General features: G+C 32.5%; 1 protein-coding gene across 1 annotated transcript in view; it reads left to right on the top strand.

The window, feature by feature from the left end:
• The first annotated feature begins 4,403 nt into the window (after positions 1-4,403).
• The window catches only part of LOC124642568 (zinc finger protein rotund), a 38,067-nt gene continuing 19,261 nt past the window's right edge, over positions 4,404-23,209 (top strand). Inside the window, exons 1-2 of the mRNA XM_047181010.1 lie at positions 4,404-5,011; positions 6,999-7,540. Of these exons, the coding sequence (XP_047036966.1) occupies positions 7,133-7,540 (408 nt within the window). The 5' untranslated portion in view covers positions 4,404-5,011; positions 6,999-7,132. The remainder of the gene's footprint in view (positions 5,012-6,998; positions 7,541-23,209) is intronic.

Here is a 23,209-nt window from a genome sequence, read left to right as displayed (position 1 = left end):
ATCGAAAAGTGAAAGTTGATTTTTTTGTCTTTTGAAATTGCTCCAAAAAGGTTTGTTTGTGAAACTAAAAAATCGGCTTCCTTTTTCGCTTTATTACTTTTTATTACTTTATTTCGTTCAGTAGTTGCTTTGGATTTTATTGTTCTAAAATGTTTCTTTGTACAAGCTATCTTGGGCGGCATCTGTTTTATGTATGTGATTATAATAATTCTTTGGGATAAAATGAAATGCCGCGCTCGAGTTATGGGCTCTGGGTGAACAGTGAGAAACGTCATAAAATATGTATAGGTCTGCCTATCCCCGAAGCAGAAACGATGATATTTTAGTGTATAGGTTAACTAAGCATAGACAAAAATTTCTAGATATGTACAAGTCAGTTATCATTCGAATAATGCAGATGAAAAAGGCAGAAAAATAAAGTTTGATATTTCAGAAACCATCCAGTCTATCTCATCATAAATCAATGACTTCTCAGTAAGAGTTCTCTGAAATGCTACTTCAAAAACTCTTAAATCCCTTCTCCCCAGGAAATCTTCAAAAACGACCATAAAAATATTTTTTTCACTTCAATTTTTTTATCCACCACACATGCCTCATTACATTCATTTCATTAAATTTTCAAAACAATTTTATTAATAGTACTGACTTCATTCCTACAGAGTAATGAAGATACATTAAAAAAATTCGATCTTAGTTTCAAAACCCGTCGCTCGGATCCGGTTCCAACATTCGCGTGATGAATGACAGGGCACTTGCACGAACAATCCCATCTACTGCGAAACCGGTTTTATCTGGTACTTCCCCGATCATACCAGTATTAGCATCATCCATTGCTGCTTTTCTTTCATCAATAACTTTCGTACCAAGGTGAAAACCAGCAATGGTTGTGGTTTGTAATTTGGGAATTGTTTGAGGATGTGTGATGTTGATCATTATAGTGATGAGCTATAGATTGAGTAGACCAAAATGGCGGTCCCAAAAAATACAGGTTCCGTGATGGTAGGTACGTGTAAGAAATTAACTGCATACAAGTTTGTTGTTCGTGATGGTTCTTTTGTAATAGTTGTGTTAGCTCACGATGGTAACAGAGCAACTGGTCTGGGGCTTGGAGTTCTAGAAATATTATCTTCTTCTTCTTCTCGAATCTTGAGAAGAGGCCTAGGCCCTGAAGTGGGACGATACAAAAGGCTAATAATGACATACATATAGCTTTAGTACTTCGAATATACCCAGTAGTTTCAGGTGTTATAGTTTAACTGCCCTTATAATTTCGGTGTCTTAAGATGTAACTTATTTAAATGAATAAACAACGCTTTCTATCTAAGAGATTTCCAATAAATCTTATCGGATTACTCACGATTGTAATGTTTAATTAAATATAGCAGTAAGTCTAATAAGAGTTAATTTATTACCCTATATTTTATTTTACTACAAAAACAAACAATGTTTTCAAAAAAGAATTTGTGTGTAGGTTACCTACACACTAGAATTAAAAATATCATGCGTTACTACAACTTCAAAAATCCATGATAAGAAAACAAAAATACCACAAAAAGTCAAACAATCTCACATTCATAGTCAAATCTCGCATACGGAAACTAAGATCGTATCTTAAAAAATATGACCCAAAAATATTCTCATACTCAAATCCATACAAAAACAGACGCAATCTCTCCAAAATTTACACTACAATACAAACAAAAAATCACTTGCTAAACACCTGAAAACATTTGAATCGAAATAAAAGAAAAAATCGAAAAGATCCGATCAACTTCCTTCCTTAAACTATACAGGTGAATAAGAATCGATATAAAAAAACTCTATTGAAAAAAACCCTTGCACTACACTATAACGCATATGAATAAACTACGTACAAAAAAAAATCAAGGACATACGAAATAGAAATTGTAAAAACTCAAATGGAATTGAAAATAAAAGTGTTATGAAACATGTGATCTCGTAAAAAAAGTGTAAAAAATATTTTGTGAAACAAAACCGTGAGCTTTTCGCTTTTTGTTGTGAAAAATATTTATTGAAATAGTGATGTGAATTGGTGGAAGTGTCGATGTTTATGTTTACCCTCTGGCTATAGACTAATTTTATTTCTGGTTTTATATTTGTCTTGTCTAGTTTGAGCCTTTGATTAAAACTATTGGCTTCGGCTCGGTTTGAGAAGTAAATCTTGATTTACTTGTTTGTTATTCACGGTATCTTGATACCGTATTCATATGAAGTATGGTGGTAATCGTGGTCCAATTTCTTAGGACACCTAATTGTTCATCCTTTTGTATGTGAAATTCATACAAACCCATTCAGTGCTGTGTTCGTTATATAGTAATAATACATTCCAATTTACCCTAATTTTGTAACTTAAAGCTCATTTTGTTTTTTACTAAAAAATTACTCATACTGTCTATTGTATTTTTTACCACCTATTTTGTTGTCTACAAACATTTTTTTTCCGACATCGTCACAAAACTGACGTCACTTTTTCAAGCTTTAAAATCGAAAGTTTTCAAAAAAACAAAGTCTAACTTTTTACAATACTGTAATTAAGTGATACTGTCGTGAAGTAATAAACATTTACTCCTTTTTTGTCACTTTGTTTAAATGGAAACGTTTAAAAAGACAGTTTGTTCGAAATTATTTTTACGAGTTTTATTACTTACAATTGTTTTACATGGCCTATTTTAAAAAGAATACTTTTATGGGGGATATTATAAAAATTCTAATCCTTAAAAAGATGAGCCGTGTTGTAAAGTTTTCTGGATTGCTTAATAATTTTAATCTTTTAATAGTACCAGCATTTTATGAATGGTCTACTATTTTATATCTCAATGCATAGAATGAGGCAGCAATATTAATTAAAATTAATATTTAAATGCACTTTTGATTAAAAGAAAAAAATAAGACAGATAATAAATCGATTAAAATAATATTTTATTTTTCAAATACACATTATAATTTGCAGTCATAAATTATGTTGGGTTATTTATTGGCATTTTTAATAAATTAAACATAAACACTGTGGATATTTATTTTAGTTTAGACTTTTATATTTATCAGCCGTTTAATTTGTGATCCGTATGAAACTAAAATAAATATTCCTAAAAGTGTCATAATCTTAAAATCAATTTTAAACTGGTTTTCAATATGTGTATTACTTAACAGATATTGGAATAATTATGTCCCTTTTAATGCATATTATAGTAATACATGCATCTGCTCATATTGAACTAATAATGTTAGTTCGTGCATGTTTAATTATAAATGCATACATTTCCATACAAATGTATGGTATAGTCAGTTTACCCCTTGGACATTCACAAAGACCATTGTCCATAACAGATGCAATGGATTATTTTTTCTAAAGGACCAGTTTTTAACCATGTCTAAACAAGCAGTAGTGTTGATAAAAAAAAAATAAGTAAAAAACTACGAAAAAATAAAGTGATATTTTTGCCAATAACAAAAATAACTCATAAATGTGTCAATTTGTTCGGAATGTAATTTTGAAACATTTTAGTTGTTTTGCGGAACTATATAGCTTACAAACTTTATTTGAGGGATATTTTTTTCTTTTTCTTCTCAAAAATACTGCCGTTTTTTAATGTTTTCATAGAAATCTCATTACGTTAGAAAAGTTCCCTGATTCATTATGGCCGTCATTAGGCGCAGTGTTTGCACAAGCACTGTTTTCAATTTTAAATTCTTTCTTTAAGGCGTTGAGTAATCGATTCCTGCCGGATCCGCTGCATACAATTAACCACCCTCATTTACGTCTGGTCAATGACAGCCCTGTTTTAATCAATAACTTCTTTTTCGCGCGCGGCGTCCTTGGTTTTTTTCCCCGGCGCGACTTTTTCTGCGCGTATTACGTTTATTATGTGTCAATCGGCCCGCGGTTTTTTCTCTATGAACCACGCGTCTAACGCGCCTTGCCTCGTTTTCGACGATTCCGCAAAAAGCTTGGCAAAAAAGGCAAAAACTTGTCCAAAAAATCGTCTACCGAACAGTATCTCGTATCGCCGGTCTTGTAGCCATTTTAATTATTATTTAATACCAAGGGACGAGCACGTGGCGACGCGCGCTGTCCCGCTCGCGCCGCGGAGGCTGTACGGCGCCCGCCGCTCGCCGTCCCCCTCGCACAGCCCACTTACACACATAAAAATCGTGAATAATAAAAAAATGTGTACACATTTTTTTCGCTTAACCACCGCTTGTATGTGTGCGTGCGGCCTCACGCCGCTAGAGCGAGACGCCGCTAGTTGACAAAGCAGCACCGAGTACTCCCCACTCCGATTTTTTAAGCTCGGCTGTCGATGTTAGCGTCCGTGTGATTTTTTTCATTTTTATGTGTTAGTGTACCCCTCGCGCGGTGTAGTTCACTTTTTCTACTATAGATCTGAAATTCAGTCTCGTTTTTGCCGCGTCGGTCTAAAGGCGGACGAGCGGGCGTTTTGTATTGCATTTTTGTGATGCGAGTAGCCGGTGGTGGCTCGTAGTACTGTATCTGAGCAACATTGCGTCTGGAGAGGCCGGCTTTTTGTGCGACCACATGTCGTCTTGAGCAGTGCTCACACTCGCTACTGCAGGCCGGTGCACGCGCGAATCGCCTAGTGCGACAGAGACGGAGCAAGCCATCACGTGTGGATTACCCATAACTATAATCGTTTATATAGCACACTAAAATATTGAAGCACAAAAAAATCTGGTAATTTGGATCCTAGTAACGACGCCCGGCATTCATAATTTTACCGCAGGGTCAAGAGCACGGCTCGGCGTTTTTTTTCGATCGCCGGCATTTTTTAAATGTTTATTTGCAAGGAGCACGTGGATTTTTTGAGTAATTTTGGCGATAAAGCCTTGGACTGTTGCCTTTCGGACGTGTTGTGACATTAGTGTTACCTTTATTATGTGATATATTTTTAGTGACATTATAGATAGGAACAAACTGTGATTTATTATGGTGATATAGTTGGTGAATGTGAAGATTTTTGGACAGTGACAGGTAATATTTTTATTAATTAATTTGGATGCAGGATGGCTGTTGCTCCCCTGTGGGTGGAGGGGTGGTCACCCTCCCTGGGAGGACTTTTACGTAAGATCCCTCCCGGCTGAGGTGTATGTTGTAATTGTGAGTCGGGCGCTCGCCGTCTGTCAAAAACGACCTTGAATAATGCCCGGACTATAAATACGGAAATATTTTTGGACAGTGTACCGTGACGTTATTTTCACATTAACTTGATTTGCGATCTATTGCTTGTTGCTGTTTCTTTGTTTAATAACATTTGCTTTGTCAATATTATTCGTAGGCTGAAGTTTTTTTTTTTTTTTGTTATAAAACAGCTGTCCTGCATCCTTTTTTTATATTTATAAATATATTTCGGAATGATCTTGAAGTTTATAATGTTGTTGTTAAAATTGAAAATAATGTTTTTGCTTTTATTTCAATTTGAAATAAATCTTGGGTCAGTGGGTCGTCTTAGCTTGTGACAAATTATTTACCTACTTAATTTAATTTTTAATATATTATCAGCCCATTTACCCAAATCAATATTTTTATAAAACTGACAACAGCTTAGGATAATTTTAAAAGATTTAAACAGGTATACATATTCAATTTATTGCTGAGTAAAATAATTTATTAGACGGCAAAACTGCTGAGAATGTAATATATAAGTAAAAAGTGAACCAAAACGTTTTAAAAAAAACTTAAACCCACCTATAAAAAAAACACACACCTACAAAAAAAATTACACTCACAATTCGGCAATATGACAAAATACGCTTACAATATTTTTTACACAACTATTTAATTATTAGAAACGGTCTTATCCAAGATAAAGTATTTCTTGTCAAATAGCCTTGTATCTTACGCTTCAGTAACTTCGAAATCGCCAATAGTCCAGAGCCCAGTAAACTCATATTTAAAAAACTACTAACAAAAAAACTACTTGACAACTCGTTTGAAACGAAAAAAATATGTACTTAACACGAGCTCTGCAAAAAATATTGTAATCTTTTAATCGGGTGGGTTATTAATTTCATTTTTATAAGATTAAACTTTAGTTATAAATAAAAGCCCAAGCGTTTTTAAAATTTTTCTACATTAATATCCTAAAATCCAGAAAAAAATAAAAGTTCTAGCTAAAATACAAAAGTCCATACGAAAAGTACTCTAAATCTTACACAATATATAACACAAATAGATGTTAACAAAAAACCTAATTACGTGCTCCAAACCACTTCCCTGGACCAAACTACTAATACAAATCTTGAGACCGATCAACCATGAGACCTTCTATACACATCATCTAATATCCACCATCCTGCTACTTCAAAAGAACTAAAAGCACCCATATTCCATTCCGCTAAGGGTCATTATCAAATGGCAAGAGCCGATCAAAACCGCAAAAGCATGTTGCTTTATTTTCTATACCCGCAATTATAGCTTTGACAGCCATGTATGCGAGTACAGACGATGACATAATAAAATAATAGCTAACTTAACATTTTCACTAAAACCTTGCTCAAAACAAAAATAATAAAAAATCTAAAAGTAAAATATACCAACAATCATTACCATAATTATTTTAAATGCATAATTAATATGAGGCGAAGTCTCGGTTAAAGAATATTGTCTTAAAACAGTTTCAACATCAAACAAACAGAAATTACTTGTCAGAGATAAAAATCATCATTAACCGAACGCACATGTTGTAGGCACGTCTCTACAATGTGATTATCGAAGCCTTATTCGTTGCGGCATGTGGGCTACGGGCTAGATCATTGACACAACCTACGCGCCAACTCGTCACCTGCTAGCTTAAAAAAAACTGCCATCGTTTTTTACACGTCAAATCTATAATAAACAGACAAACAACATTGTTACAAAAAATCAATCGACGATTTATTTATTAGCAAAGGAGATAGCAACAACATTATAAACTTCAAAAATGATAAACAAAAGGTTACAGAAGATTGTTTTTTCACAGCCCAATGAAAACGGAAGATCTCGGAACAATTCCATGACATTGATATCAAAGGAAACATAAGACACGTATTTTTATAAGTGCCAAACACGAGACAGTTTATACAATTTAGATAGAATAAAATAATAGTAGCAAAGATGATGGAAGGAAGGACAATCGATTACAGGCCCGATGGAGGTGGCTTAGATTATCACAATTCGCCTTTAATGGCCGAAATACCTGTAGATAACTATTCCCATATACATAGAAGTATAGAACACCTAAGATCCATAGGAGTACCCCCGCCTTTAGACCATCATAGACACTTAGCAACTAATCTAGCAGATTTGAGAAGATATGAGCATCCGGATGAGATGCCGGAGATAAAACCGTCCGTGCTTAGACTATCCGAATTTAAAAGTGGTTTGCAAGAGTTGAGGGCACAGCATGACCAAGAGAATGAAGTTCAGCGGCAAATGACTCCTCACGACGACGGACCCAAAGGATACAGTGCGCCATCAACGCCGCTATCGGAGAACGGAGGCCAGTCCATCCAGGAGGAAAAGGTCAGAATTCTATTTAGTCTTATAAGCAAATAAAGAGATTTTCTTATTCATCTATTTTCATTTCATAGTTGAAATGAACACTAATCTACGTAGAACGTTCAATTTGCCAAACGTTTCTTATAAGTTCATCGTCTTTGTCTTTATTATCATCTTCAAGGTTTAAATCGCTTCTTTCATTAAAATTTAATGTTCAATTGCGATGTAAACCGCAGCTTGAAGTTAGTCTAATGATTACACCTTGAATATTTCGGAAGTCTTCAACTGGTTGACGTCAAGTGAATCGACAAACAATGCCTGTTCATTATTTCATCACGAGGCTTGTATTCCGCCTCCAAAATCTTTAATCCTATGATGTCTATTAGAGACTTTTGTAATACAATTACGACTATTAATTATGCTCTCAAATTCGTGTTTTTTAATTCCGTGATTACGTTGTTTTCAACGTTTTGTTGCACGCTTGGCGTAGTCGCTACAAGAAATATATTTTCTGCTACGCGAAGTCTCAAAAGAATCTTAGGAATTCGAACATAGATTAAATCTGACAGTTCTTTTAAATCCACTATTTTTAAGAGTGTTTCAGCATAATTCATTTTACTTAATCTTTTGTTTATCATTAAATAAAATTCATGAATAATTTCGCGGACGCCTTGATCTCATGCTGATTCATTTATTCTAATTGGAGTGTACATATATTATGTAGATATACAGCTACTTATACGGAAGCCCTACTGTTTCTAAGCAACAATCTTATTAGTAATTCAAGATTTTTCTAAACATGTACCCACTTAAATCAATGCGAAATTCGAGTACACTCGAACTGACCGTCATACACTATCAAGCACTCTTATAATAATATGTTCGTTGTTTATTTTGTATGGCTTATCATTTCCTTATTTCATCAGTTTATACTAAAATCTAACCTATGACTTTGGATAGTGATATGTTTTTACATACGTAGAAGTAAAACTATGCATATTTTGTCCACGAGATGCACTCCTAGACCCTGGTAATAAATGTTGACAGCCCTGAAAGAATACAGTTTTTACTCATTATATTATCAAAACTTTTAAGATAGATGGCGTGTCACCAGAAACCTATTCATATCACCTTTTATGAAATAGGTAAATTCTAAATATACACACATCAAAAGTGTCTAGGGATCAAGCATTTTTATGCGGATTTCTTGAGATTGAGATGTGGCTTTGTAATAAATTTATGATTTTATAAATTTATATGGATCCTTTTTGGTGCATTTCATAATTTGAATCAGGAACTGTGAATCAAATTCGAGTAAAAGATGAAAATCAGCTGTCAATATTTTCCCTATAAACACATACAACGCATTGAAGACATTATTAGTGCTACTGTTTCCCTACTACTGATTAAAACCAACGTTATTATGGAGCGGCGACGTCATTTAAGCAGGGAAGAAATGCTCAGAGCCGTGGGAATGATAGAAGCTGGTTCCCGGCAACGTACTGTGGCTTTAGCTCTGAATACAAGTCAGAGTGTTATCAGTCGACTTTGGACACGTTACCGAAGCACTGGTACCGTAGCTGAGCGCCATGGAGGACGGTATCGCTGCACCACACGGAGACAAGACCGATACATTCAAATCTTAACTCGAAGAGCTCCAACAATAACCGCCATGATGTTAGCCGTGAGGCTTCATCACTCTTCAGGGAACTTAATTAGCGACCAAACAGTCAGAAACCGCTTGCATGAAGTGAACCTTCATTCCCGAAGACCGCTACGGGTACCACCTATAGCAATGCACAATCGTAGGATTCGATATCAATGGGCTCTTGAACACAGAAATTGGGCAGAAGAACAATGGCGTTTCGTGTGCTTTTCTGATGAGTCTCGTTTTGGTATGAGACCGGATACAAGACGTATACGACACTGGAGAACCCCTGGACGCCAACAGCGATTAAAATCCTGCCAGGAAGTCCATCCTTATAGTGGTGGAACCATCATGGTATGGGCGGGTATTTGGATCGGCGGAAGAACTGAGTTGATTTGGATCAGAAGCAACCTCAACGCTCAAATTTATGCTGAGACGATTGTATCAGACGTCATCGTTCCTCTACAAGTGCAAATCGGTCCCTTATTTCAGTTAATGCATGATAATGCACGACCGCACACCGCAAGAGTTGTAAGACAGACTCTCGCGGCAGCTAACATCAATGTCCTGCCCTGGCCTGCTCAGTCGCCAGACTTGAACCCGATTGAGCATGCATGGGATATGCTACAGAGAAGAGCTCTGCCGAATATGGAGGGTATCCAGTCGCAAGAAGACCTTTTTTTGTTGTTGCAACGAACATGGGCGGCCATTCCACATCGTGATTTGGATGAACTCATTTTGAGTATGCCAAACCGATGTTCTTGTGTTGTTAGTGTTCGCGGTAGAAACACGGATTATTAATTGTTTAAGTTACCCAATAAACTTTTAAAGAAAACTGTTATTTCAGTCTTTTTTTTCGAACTTTTGTGTTAGTGTTTCAAATGTCAAAAATCCCTTTATTAGGAAAATGGCAAATTTCTTTATTAGTGCAAAGGTGACTTGGTTTATCGTTACTGTGACAAACGAAAACACTTTATTTGATGAATCCTTAAAGAAAATTTTAATTAATATCAATCAGGAGAAAAGTTATTGCAAAAATATATGTTGATCCCTAGACACTTTTGATGTGTGTAGGTATATTAGTTTGCATACACGTAATACTTTTCTTTTTGGAAACATTTATGCTGATTAACTGAATTTACAAACTCTAATTAATGAATTATTATCAACTCGCAATTTCGGTCACACGTTTTCACGACTACTTATATGTATTACGATTATGCAAATTGTTTAAAACAATAGAATTTTGCACGTCCGTATATTAATGAAAACATCATAAATGTAAATATTTTTAAATGTTTACAAATTAAAATTAAAATATCGTGGTCGATTGACTTAAAACAGCTGCGAGTACTTTTTTCATAATTGAAACTTTAATATATTTTTATAAAATCAGTAAATAATTATTTATTTAAAAATTATAATTTAAATATAAATTCTAGAAACGAAAGCCGGCTTATAAGATAGATGAGTACGGATGAGCCTTGTAAATAGTCAAGGTTGAATACCGACAGAGGTTTATACAGCAGTCAATCTACTGTTTTTTTTTTTTTTAATGCAATTACATAGATAACGAAGCGTATGGTTTAATGAATTTGGTATTTGTTGTTACGTTTTCCGGGATGATATTAACCTTAAAATTATTGTGTTTTTTTTTCTTAACGAACCCATATTTGAACCACTGTGCATTTTAGATTACACGGATTCATTAGGGTTGTCAGTGTCATTTTTTTTATACATGAATACAATAATCTTTTGTTGCCAAGTTTAACAATAGCTCACATTAATCAAATAAAATAATTAAAAGCCGCAAAAATTCCTCTTAAAACTTCAATTCTGAAAGCCAACTACATTTTAATAATAATTACGTTATCTAACAGCCATAAAAATAACCCTTTTATTTCCTTAACAATTCAATTAAGTAATTCCGCACAAGCTTTAAGTTATGAAAACGATAACTTGTGACCCGGTAGACTCCTAAACGGTTACAAGGACATTGATAACGAACCCTCGGGTTGACATTATGTAAGTTCAGACATTCCACGTGTATGCTGAGTTTGCTTGGTATTTTATATTTGTACGACTATTTGTTATCATCACAACATTATAAAAAAATATATACTTATTGGCGATAAGTCTGTCGGTTTGCGTGGAAAATTGCTGAATTTCATAAGTAGGTAGTAGGTATATGTATTTTTTACAAATAGGGTATCTAGAGAGAAAGTTTTTGATTTTTGAAACAAGTTTTTAAGGGGTAGATTTCGGTTTATAAAAGTTCATGATAGGTGACTCGGTAATACAAAATATTTGACAGTGCTTAGTATCTAAACGATTCTCCTAGACTAGAAACTGGTTAGCGATACAGGTATTTAATACGATGAAATTCTTAATCACGAGCCAACAATTATAAATGACGTCAACCAAACTTAAATTTAGAATAAAATTTATTTTGTTGTATAATATGTTGTAAGTATTTTATGTTTACTGGAAAATACTTCTTACCGGATTAGCCGAAAAGCCTGGTTCTTATTAGTATGAATTTTAAATCTAACATGTTTAAAATATACTTGATTCGTTTTACTAACTCCATGAGAGATTTGTATGTATAAATAATAAAATATTTCTGTTTTTTGTATGCACAGAGCATATTGCTATATCTTATCTTGTACATAGGATTACCAGAAATCCTACATTTTCAAGGTTCAACTTAAATGGCCTTACTACAAAAACTTAAACCTCTGTTTTACACTTGTCTAAAAAAAATTTGGCTGCAAAATGAACCATATGTCAACGTCATAATTTGACATTTTTTTAGACAAGGCATAAACTGACGTTTAAATGTTTTTGTGGTAAGACGGAAAATGTTTAGTACATTCTGGTTTAGGAAAATAATAATATATGTATATCTAAATCTACTTTAGAATTTTATTGATTTGGAATCTCAGATAAATAGGTAGGCAGTGTTAATCTTGTTTCTTGATTAGCGATAGTATATATATTCATGCAGAATTTAAAACGACATGATTAATTAATATTCTAATACTTATATGTAGTTTTATATTCTGAATCCACATGGTGATCTACATTTTTTTTTTTCAACAGTTTCCCGATGTTCAGACGACGTGTCTTTTATTTTTGCAAATATATACTCAATGTCATGAAGAATTATGTAAAATATTACTTATGTATTCTTTTCAGTTATACAGTGTTTACGTTTTCAATGTCTGACCCCGAAACCAATTTTTTTTCGGTAAAATTTTGATTCCCAATTTTAAATTCAACCTTCAAAGACTTCTTATCACAGATATTAATTCATCTGCTAAAGGAAAAATGTTTTTACTTCGAGTTTGTTCTAGTCAATTCTTTTTATTTACCTAGATTTTCCTCATATAAGATATCTTTCACAAATCGTCATTTTAGTCAAAATTATTCAAAATAGGTGTTTGACTCTGTCGGATTCATACTCCAAAATATCAAAACCTGGCCATGACTCGTTATTTTATTACAAATTTTAGGTATATTAATATCCTCATTCTTATTGCACATATTCACGCTTATTTTTGCATTATGATATAACGTTTTTCTGCATAAATTATGATAATTTTGTCGGTATTTGATGAACTTTCCTCGACTGAAATCCTTAAACAATTAACATTCCCTTTTGGTTGCTATTATTTTTCTTAGTTTGATAGAGTGTGAACTTACTTCCTATTTCCATTTTTATGTCATTTTTTCCGAAGTAAATATATTATCCCGTATTATAGCCGGCCTTAGGTGGATAGGTATATCAAACTTAACCCAAATCGATACACCAGAATATATTTTGCACATCGAATCGAATAATCTATTCTACACGTCTAATATCGATTATAAAAAACCCGATCTCGTTTCCCGCGCCCGTCCGAGCGCCGAATTCGCTTCAAGGCCGCATACCAAGTCTAAACCGTCCATTGTCAATGTCGCGGACTAGCGCAAATGACGGATGTGTGCGTACACTGAATGGCGGGAATTAATTGCATTTTTTTTCGAAGCGAGATTTTTTTGACTTATAATTTAATTGTAAGTTAGAAAAAACATTTTTTTTTTAATTTATTAAAAAATAAAATCGTAATTTTAATATTTATAGTTAATTCATTTGAATAAAAAAATATTGTATGTATTTACAATTTTAACAAAGATATTATTTTTATAATCCTTTTTTTCGCCATCGAAGTTTTAGTTACACGAGATGTTAAATCAATAATATGTGCTTACAGCATTTAAAGTAACACGTTTAAAATTAATATTACGAACTTTTTATAACTGGTCATTGACATAAAAAATGACTTAATTAATTCAGCTGTCAATGCTATGACAGTTTTTTTTTTTTGTTAAGAGATAACAGAAGTTTGAGAAATGGAAGGAACTTTGAACTAAGTTCCTAATATAAAATAAGTTTTTAAACAACTTTAGTTCCACTTATATTTTTGATAAAATAAAAACAATCGGTTTATTTAAGTGCAGGTAAATAATTTCAAGCTGTGATATTAATTTGCCTAAAGTACTTGAATCGACCTACACCTTATTATTATAATGCCGGGTAGAAGTTACCTGTAAAATATTATATCTTATAATGGATAGAGAAACCATTAAGTAAACTGAGCAAGAAAGTCTAAGTATACCTACATTAAAATTATAATTACTTAGTGTGTATAAAAAAAGAACTAGTTCTAAAAATGTGTGCCTATTTATAAAGGTTGTATTAATATGTATTTATTTTCTTAGGCACAAAATAATATAGACAATTCAAGCAAAAGTCACGTTTCACAAACACGTGCATACCTACATTATAATATAACATTGAAAAATGATAAATTAGTTTAAAATTATACACATGTGATTCGCAAATAAAATAATTTAAACTTAGTACTTAGATTAACATTAAATAATTATGAGAAATATTTATTTAATTTATCATCTTGAAATTAATATACGATTCAATTTATTGAATTATATTATTATTTTGTGTGTAATTAATATATTTACACTTAATTTTTTATACTTAATTGCCCCGTTATTTTTTTTTTCATGAATTACAACGATTTTATTGACGAATAAAATGAAATTGTAATTGAATTGATGATTATTTAGATTCACTATTTTTTTTATTTCATGGGTAAATATACATTGTTCTCACGTTTGAACTTCCTAAAACTATATTTTTAAATTGACTAACTTTAGTCTAACCCGAACGTCTTGATCCAAGCAAATTCTCAGAATGTAATACGTCAAATCATTTTCTTTAATGACGATGATTCAGTATCCTTGAACCTCTATTTCAAGGGCATACGGTCGACATTGGCATAGCAATTATTTTCGTGAGCGCATAAATAAGTTTGTTGGTTTATAATTTTGATTGACACTAGCCATTACGGCTGAGTAGGTATATTGCGTCATACATAACGACGCATGAGATAAAACCCAATTACTCCACACAACATTGTATCTTCACCTCTTTATTTTAAAGCCTTAATTCCTTTGGAGGGCTCACATAAATTATTTTGAAGAAACTATTATTTACAGAGGAATTTGAACATTATGTTTTAATGGAAAAGTTTCATTTTTGAAGGAATTAACGCGACGTTGATAATGGGTTGGATACGTCCTAATGTCCTCTAAAGAAAATTCTAAAAGGACTTTATGAGATCCTTTTAAATTAACGAAAACTTAAACAAAATAATTTCCACGAAAGAAAAATTATAAAAACACAAGAATTGAAAAAAATAAAAAAGATCTACGCAATCAAATGAAAATAAAAATAAAACTAAACAGCTTCTTAATATTTCCAAACTGGTTTTTATAATTTTATTGCACCTATTGACATAAACTTTTCACGTCATACTTATGTAATAGGTAGCTTTATGCGTCATCGACTTTTTTACGAAAACCAGAATCAGAAATATCAGGACATCATTTAAATAATAACTTACTTTACAATTTATTTAGATTAGTTAATGTTAAAAATGTTTCTTATGACGTCGGAAAACAAAGTTAATAAAAAACAAAATGTATTTAAAAGAGGTTTAGGTATTTTCATCCATTTATGTCACGTGTTTTTAATTTCAGAGTGTAAATATAAAATCAACAAACCTACTAGACCAAAATCCAACTAGTGTTGTGCATTACACAAGCTTGTATATCGATATCCCAACGTGACTTGTGGAACGAAGTCCGAATATTAGTCGGAACCGAAATTACACTAATCGAGGCACCGTCACGCGATTCCTCTATCTTTATCTCGTGTTATAATTTGGCCCGGAGGCTGTACCCGACATTCTTTGTTTCAATTGTGTGTACACTTCTTGTATTTTTCAGGACATATTTTTTTCTGAGATAAAAAAAAAATATTAAAAAAAAATATGGCTCAAGTTGTGGTGATCCATCTACACTTTAGAGATAAGGTGACAAATGTGTCCACATAAAAGTAGTAAAAAAAAAACTACATGGACTTCACTTTTGCTATAAATAACTTGCACTTAATTTAATGTGCCATCTATCATTAGATTTGCATATTTTATCAGCTTTAATATCGTGTAGATTAATAGAGATAAGAGATTATAAATATTATATTTATAAGAATTTGTTATCAACAGAGATAATCAGTTCGATATATAATTCATTAAGACTCTTGGATAATAACCAACTTGACTAAAGTTGTCTCAAGAAATCTTTCCATGCTTTTCTTTAAAACAAAATAATTACCAGAATTTTCACCATCAAGTAACTTAAAAAAAAACTTATCCCTAAAACATCTAAAACCATGGTTAACCTACATCTTGTTCTTGAGTTCACTCGTTAAGTTACTTATAATAAGCATATGCTTAATAGCAACTTCCTACTCAATAACCTTCTTCTGCAATATTAACTTTAACACCTTCTGCTTAAGGTTCATTTTTGTTTGTTCGTACATCATTTTAAGGTATGGTTTGAACTTGCGTGGTTAAAAAGTCTGTCTTCAAACGAATGTTAAGACATATTCTAATCATTAAGGCGTTCTGACATTGATCTTAAATATAATGGTATTTTCGTAAACATCTATCTATTTATTTATTTATGAAATTACTCATATCGATATTTCATTTTGCAATTCCTTTTTCCTTGTTGAATTGATATTTATTTGTTTTATCTATTTCATGTTTATTTGCATCTACTGTTTTGCATCTTTTCCTATTTTGGTTAGAAATAGATTCCATAGTTATATTATTCGCTTGATTTACAAAAATGGCCGTGTATAAAACAAAAGAAAATTTTAAATACGCAAAACTTCCCTTCCTGCAGTAATAAATAAACAGTGAGTAATTAAATAGTTTCTAAATTAATTTTTAGATTCTAGAATCAATGTATAGAAACAAACTGTACATAACAATATGTATTAGTATACATTGAGAACCAGTTAAAACAGGTTGTAAATCATTCAGCCGAATATTTGTTGTAAAATGTCAACTGTTATATCATGTTGCTGCCTTGTGGTTTGGGACCTCACATTGTTTGTATACCCACCATATATGTTTGTTATAAAGACAGTTAGTCGGCCGTTAGTTAATTTTTGCTCATAAATCAGTACACACGTAACAACGATTAGGTATCAGATCGACTAAAAGCTATGATTGAATTCACGATTTTCCTAAAAAAAAAACTACCAAGGATTGACTGCAGTGTCCACGCGCTCTTACAACTTTATTCTCTACGTAGTTATACTCAAGAAAATATATTCTTCTTAACATTGCAATAGGTACATACTAGTTAATACAAGCGTTTCCCCCGATTCTCTGATTAAAAGTAACCTGTAGCCTTTTTTGATAAATGGGCTATCTATCACTGAAAACTTGCCAAATTGGGCCAGTAGTTCGTGCGTTGAGCGGGTGCGTTTAACTAAGCTGACTTTTCAGCTTTGTAATATTAGTAGAGATATCAAGTAAAAGTACCGATGGAAATACCCAGTTTTCAGTAGGTACTTATTTTAGCACAAATAAACACACGCAACTTTATTAATCACCAATTAATTCAATAGCAAGATTAGCACTCGTGTTTAGTTCAAGCAAAAAGCTAAAGTCAAAATATTTTCTATCTATAGGCGTCTAGCTAAATAATTTATCTTCAGACAACAGAGGGGCTGTCAATCAAGACAAAATTTTCGCATTAGACAAATAGTAAATTATAATTGATCATCATTTTAAGATAAAATCATCCTGTACTATTATTCTTAGAAAATAAAAATATACGGGTGCTTATTCTGAGCGGTTATGACGCGATTTTTATAAAATAGATTACATAATTATTTTTTTGTAAACTTGACTTTCAAAAAGTGAAAATTTTCAGCCTACTTCGAATAAACAACTTTTTGTCTTTTAAAAAAAGGAATAAGCAGCCATAGAACAAAGAAAAAAGCCACTTAAAATCTGTTCATTTAAATATACTGATATATTATCTACACAATAAACAAAACATTCATTGAGAATTTTTCCTGATTATGCAACAATATTTGACAGTATAACATTTAACATCGGTGTCAAATGTGCGACATTGCGACTTTAAAATCGTTTAACTCTTAAAGTGTAAGGTCAAGTCCGTCTCCTACACGTGTATGTACCACTATACGGAACCATTTAACTTTATTATCAAATTATATTTGGCCGATAACAACTATTTAAGGAAAACTGATAAGAACATTATTTGTTTAATTTAATTGGTCTTTGTTTATATTATGAATGTAAAATGATCTCTTTTATGTCCTAGTTTTTAGGGGACTGGTTTAATTATAAAATAAATAATAATCCATTTCATTAAAGTTGTCTCAAAAGGGCTTCAGCGTGTTGGCTTCGGCCCCACGTTCGCCTCCCAAAAATCCGGGACTCTATAGTCCCGAGGTCTGGTAGAGACATACAAGATAATAATAATAAATAATGTCGGGACACCTTTTCACACACGGTTGGTTAGCCCCATGGTAAGTTATTAATTAACTTGTGTTATGGGTGCTAACACAACTGATTAACTACATATAGCTACATATATACATATTTATAAATACATATTGTAACACCCAGACCACGACCAACAAGCATGCTCATCACACAAATGTCGATCGAACCGGGAATCGAACCCGGGACCTCAGATTCGGCAGTCCGGCTTGGTGACCTTTGCGCCACAGAGGTCGTCAAAATTACTTACACGTTCTTCTTATGAATGCTTTTATCAATGTGTAGAACAACTTATCTTTTCCAATAAATAAAAAAGGCTTAGACTCGTTTTCAGCTACATCATAATTGTCCGAAATACACCAGTATTTTACGGACCTCAAAATCTAAAAACGCGCTTTGCCATAAATGCCCGCACCAAAAATTCATCCGTATATTTTCATACTCTCCAAAGCTAATTGACGGTACTTGTGCTAAGCATATTTTTTTGCACACAAGCCTCAAAACCACTCAATTGAGAATATCGTGCATAACAACTCGAATCCGGTTTCTTTATATAAAATATGAAATAATAATTAATGGTTTTGCACAAACATATATGAATGGTTAGTTTTATCCGCGACTTCGTCGAAGTTTAAAATTCCAAAAAGTCAAGCATTGGTCTTTTGACTATGTAACGTGTCATTATTTATTTATTTATTTATAAACACCTTAAACTATCTTTACAGGATCTCTTATCTTAATGCGACAGCTAAAAACTAAAAATTATTATGTATGACTATATGATAAAATCCAGAAGGCAACCACCATAATCCTTCAATAATTCAGCATTTAATGCTATATATGCTTAGGCTACTGTAAGTTGTGTTCTTCATTCCTTTAATCTATCATCGAATTAAAAGTTAAAAGGTAAAAACTAGCATGGACTCTTTCCTACTTAAACCAAGATTTACTTAAGCAGATCATTGTCACTTAAAAGCGACTATTCTCAAACTCCTAAAGTAAATTATACGAAACAACAAGAACAATAGTTAGTCAGTACAAAACGCGGATATGCGACTGGTCGTATTCACCAGTCGCAGCCGAAAGCGTTGTAATGACGTCATTCAACTAGAGTGACCTTGACGCCGCTCAATGCCAACAGAAATTAGGCGCGAGCGCAGGTGGCGCATCCATGCTATTCTTGTGTTGCCATGTCGGTTTTTTTTATTGTATTTTTTTTTTTTTGTAATTTTAATTTGTAGGGTATAAGTTACAAATTAATGATTTATTCTTGAATTGACGCTTGGAATTTACTGTAGTTGAAAAAAATTGGCGCCATTCTCTAAGTTCCTAAATGATTATAACTTCGAAGTTCTACGACTTGACTTTTCATATTCAAAATGCATTCATATCCTTTTATATTTCTGAGATATGATTGAAAATTATCTTTCTTGTATTGAAGACTTTAATTCTAGACTGATTATTTAAGATTTAACTTCCTTGAATTCCCTATAAACAGGGTGTTGTAGTTAGCAACCCAGGTTTTGCGTCAGTGAGTTATTTTTTGCGTTCAACGAGACATGTTGCATAATTTTCGCATTTTCTTTGTTTCAAAAATTTTCGTGACGTCCTCCCCAACTGATGTAGTTATTATAGTTACTTTATTTGTGACGCCAAAAAGGCTTGACCGATTTTAAAAAAGTTTGAGTGCCTACTTACCACATTTAATTTCAAATTAATAAAGCTAATGATTTATTCACATAATGATTTGCTAGACACTGTATTAACACAAAATTCTCTCAGTAATTTACCAATAAAATAAGTATAATACCAAGTATCTTAAAACTTGTAAAAGTCACCAACATTATTTACATCCACAACCTTAGAACCACTGATGCATTGACGACCTTCTCAAACTTCAGATACTACCGCATTTACAAATTACACTTTAGGACAAAATAAAAGGAGCACGAAGTTAACACCCGTAGATATTTGTCAATATATTTATTTATTTTATCAACTCTGTTTAATTTTGACGAGCTTTATTAGTGATTTATAATCACTATAGCATTGTATTCCTATTTTATGAATTTGAATTTTAGTATATTTCATAAGTAATTGTAAAATATTTTAATTATTCTCTTACGTGCTAATAACACTAACAATAGCCTTAACAGTTTTCCGTAACTCAAGTGCAGAATAATAAATCAAAATAGTTCCCTTTAACCCTAAAATGATTAATTTGGGTCCCTTAAAATAGCAAATGCAGGCAAAATTACAAGAGGTCTTTAAATCGCCAGTCATCGTTCAAGGGTTGACCGGGGGAACTCTAAAAGTTGATACTAATTAGTTATTTTAACTTAGTTTTATTCAATTTATTAATCCGTTTACAATTTAAGCCCAAAACATGTTTATCTTGAAGTTTTTTTTTGCCTATACATTGTTAATTAAATAAAAAGTAATTCGGGTAATCCCCTATGATGTGAGCAATGGTCAACTTTTGGACTAAAGTTAAATCATTTAATAAGAATCATTATTTACTTAGCCTTTTTGTCTCAAATAAGTTGGAGTCGGCTTTTAACCTGATGCAGCTAAGTAGAATGTAAAATCTAAAAATGTTTCTTGCACTATCGGCCTATACGTAAAACAATTAATAAGAATAATAATTTACCTAGCGTTTTCTCAACTAAGTTGGAGTCGGTTTTTAACCTGATGCAGAAGTAAGTAAGTAAAATCTAAAAATCTTTTTGCCATATCAAAGACAAATATCTTACACATAGTTCAAGTTACAAATGATAGTCTAAACTGACTTTAACTAACAAATATAATAGTTACAATAAATCTAACTAGAAGATAAGCAGAACCCGCTCTAATCTAGGGGTCCGCCGTATCTATGCTAATTGCAGGAGGGTCTATAATTTATCCGTTTGTGTGACCTCTGCTAGTTTCTCAGTAGATTTATGGTGCAGTATGGGTTTTCTTAACCTGGTCACTTAAGATGCTAACTGCGTACTTCTTTAATAGTTAAAATTGAACTTAACACGCCGTGATATTAAACCTAAGCCGCTGCTTATACTTCTAATTATCATTAAATATTATATAGGGCATAATTAGATATGTATAAAACTGCTCTTCTTCTTAATTAATTCTTAGGAAAATTAATAATATCCTGATGGGATTTGAGAAATAATCCATCCAATTATAGCCTCTCATAAATATTAAATAACAAATCTATGTTTAGAATAAAAATCACATAAAGAAAATTTTCCAGAAGAGTGTCTAGTTTTTGCCTTATTGAAATTTGGAATACAGATTCGGCCTAATATTTATTAACGTACGCCTAAACTAATTTTGATAAATATTGCCACGTAGATCTCACTAGTCAGGAAGGAACGACTTTTCCTTTGCCACTTTTTATTTTATGATGCTAAAACTACTGAACTGATTGAAATAAAACTTGGTACACACAGTCCTGAGAAGGAACTTTAGCTTCTTTTTACCCAGCTGCGGGAAACAGCGAGTGTGTAACATAACACAGTGACATATGACGATCACAAGTGGGTGCTAACAAGTATGCACACATTGCCCACTCTCCCATGTAATGGGTAAACTCCACATTACCCGGGTGGTCTCCGTGAACACAGTGAACACCTGACCTATATAATTTTTTGTATTTTTTGCGAACACCTGTTAGAAGCCTTAGAAAGTGTCTGTCTGCTGTCATTTTGTATGGATTTTGGGAATTTTTCGCAATTTTTCTTTTTCATGACAGACTTTAACAAAGTATTTGTTGCGTCTCACTTTTTGTATTCTCTTTATGTTTTCTGATTTTTTTTTTCAATTAAAACTTGGGGATTTTTCCGTTTAATATGGCAGAAACTACGGTTTAATAAAAGCGTTTTTTTTTTTACAAATAATTCATTCCTATCTAAATAGTCAAAATTCTACCCAACAAACTGAAATAACAGCTGGGTTTTTCGCCCCAATCTTCTACCATTAGTCAATCTATGGTCTTAACCATTGATTATTGCTTGATGACGTCAGCAACGCTAGCCTGGTCACGCCATAGAACGTCTATATACGACCCTAGCAACGGGAAATTTAGCGATTGCAAACTTTATTTTGAAGGCAATAGAATGCATTTTTGAATGAGCTGAATTTTGGTACACATGCATACAAAATCTTTGGTCAAATTAATTAGATGTTTTGATCGATGAGGTGTGTAAGTAAGAGATATATTTTTTACTTTCAGTTAATCAAAAATATGGATATCTCTATTTCCTTGTTGATAATCTAACAAAAAGGAACATACTATTGAATATCCAGCAAAAAATCTCTTTTACCGTACAAACTGATGTGTAAATGAGACTATTAAATACTTAATTGAATCTAGCTGCGTCTTATAAATGACATCACTGAATTACCTCATCAAATAAGCTAAACACACATCCTTATATCAGTTTAAAATTAATCACTTTATGAATACCCGCAAACTGCAGACTAACAGTCAGCCGACAGTTGAATATATTAATTGTTTTTTTTTTTATTTTTTTATTCCAATCATAATTTTTAGACGGTCTGATACCGGCTAAATACTTGCCGTCTTACCACAAAAACTTTTAAACGTCAGTTTAAGACTTGTCTAAAAAAATGACAAATTATGACGTTGACATACGGTTCATTTTGCAGCCAAAATTTTTTTAGACAAGTGTAAAACAGGGGTTAAAGTTTTTGTAGTAAGGCCATAAATCTTTATAAAGTGTGTACTACCATTCATCTTCATACTGATTTTTGAGCCCAAGCAAACTATCGGCCGACCAAAAGTTTGTAGTGTGTGGGTACTTTATAGCATACAATTTTTCTGCACGCAAATGTGTACGATCGTATAATAAAAACCTATTGTTTTGAACTACAGAGACATTTCCTCAATTTATCGCTGTTACTGTCAAGTGAAATGCGACTCTAATTGTTATGAAATAAGGTGCATTTTTACCTAAATGTAACAGCCCACATAGTTTAAGACCATGTGTTGATAGTTCTTTGTTTATATCATCGGGTCTGAGTTTTTATTTTATCAATGAATTTGCAGCTAGTTTTGTTTTTCCTTAC

Source organism: Helicoverpa zea, chromosome 25 (assembly GCF_022581195.2).
Source record: "Helicoverpa zea isolate HzStark_Cry1AcR chromosome 25, ilHelZeax1.1, whole genome shotgun sequence".
Classification (NCBI taxonomy): domain Eukaryota; kingdom Metazoa; phylum Arthropoda; class Insecta; order Lepidoptera; family Noctuidae; genus Helicoverpa; species Helicoverpa zea.
This window is presented reverse-complemented; position numbering and strand designations above follow the sequence as displayed.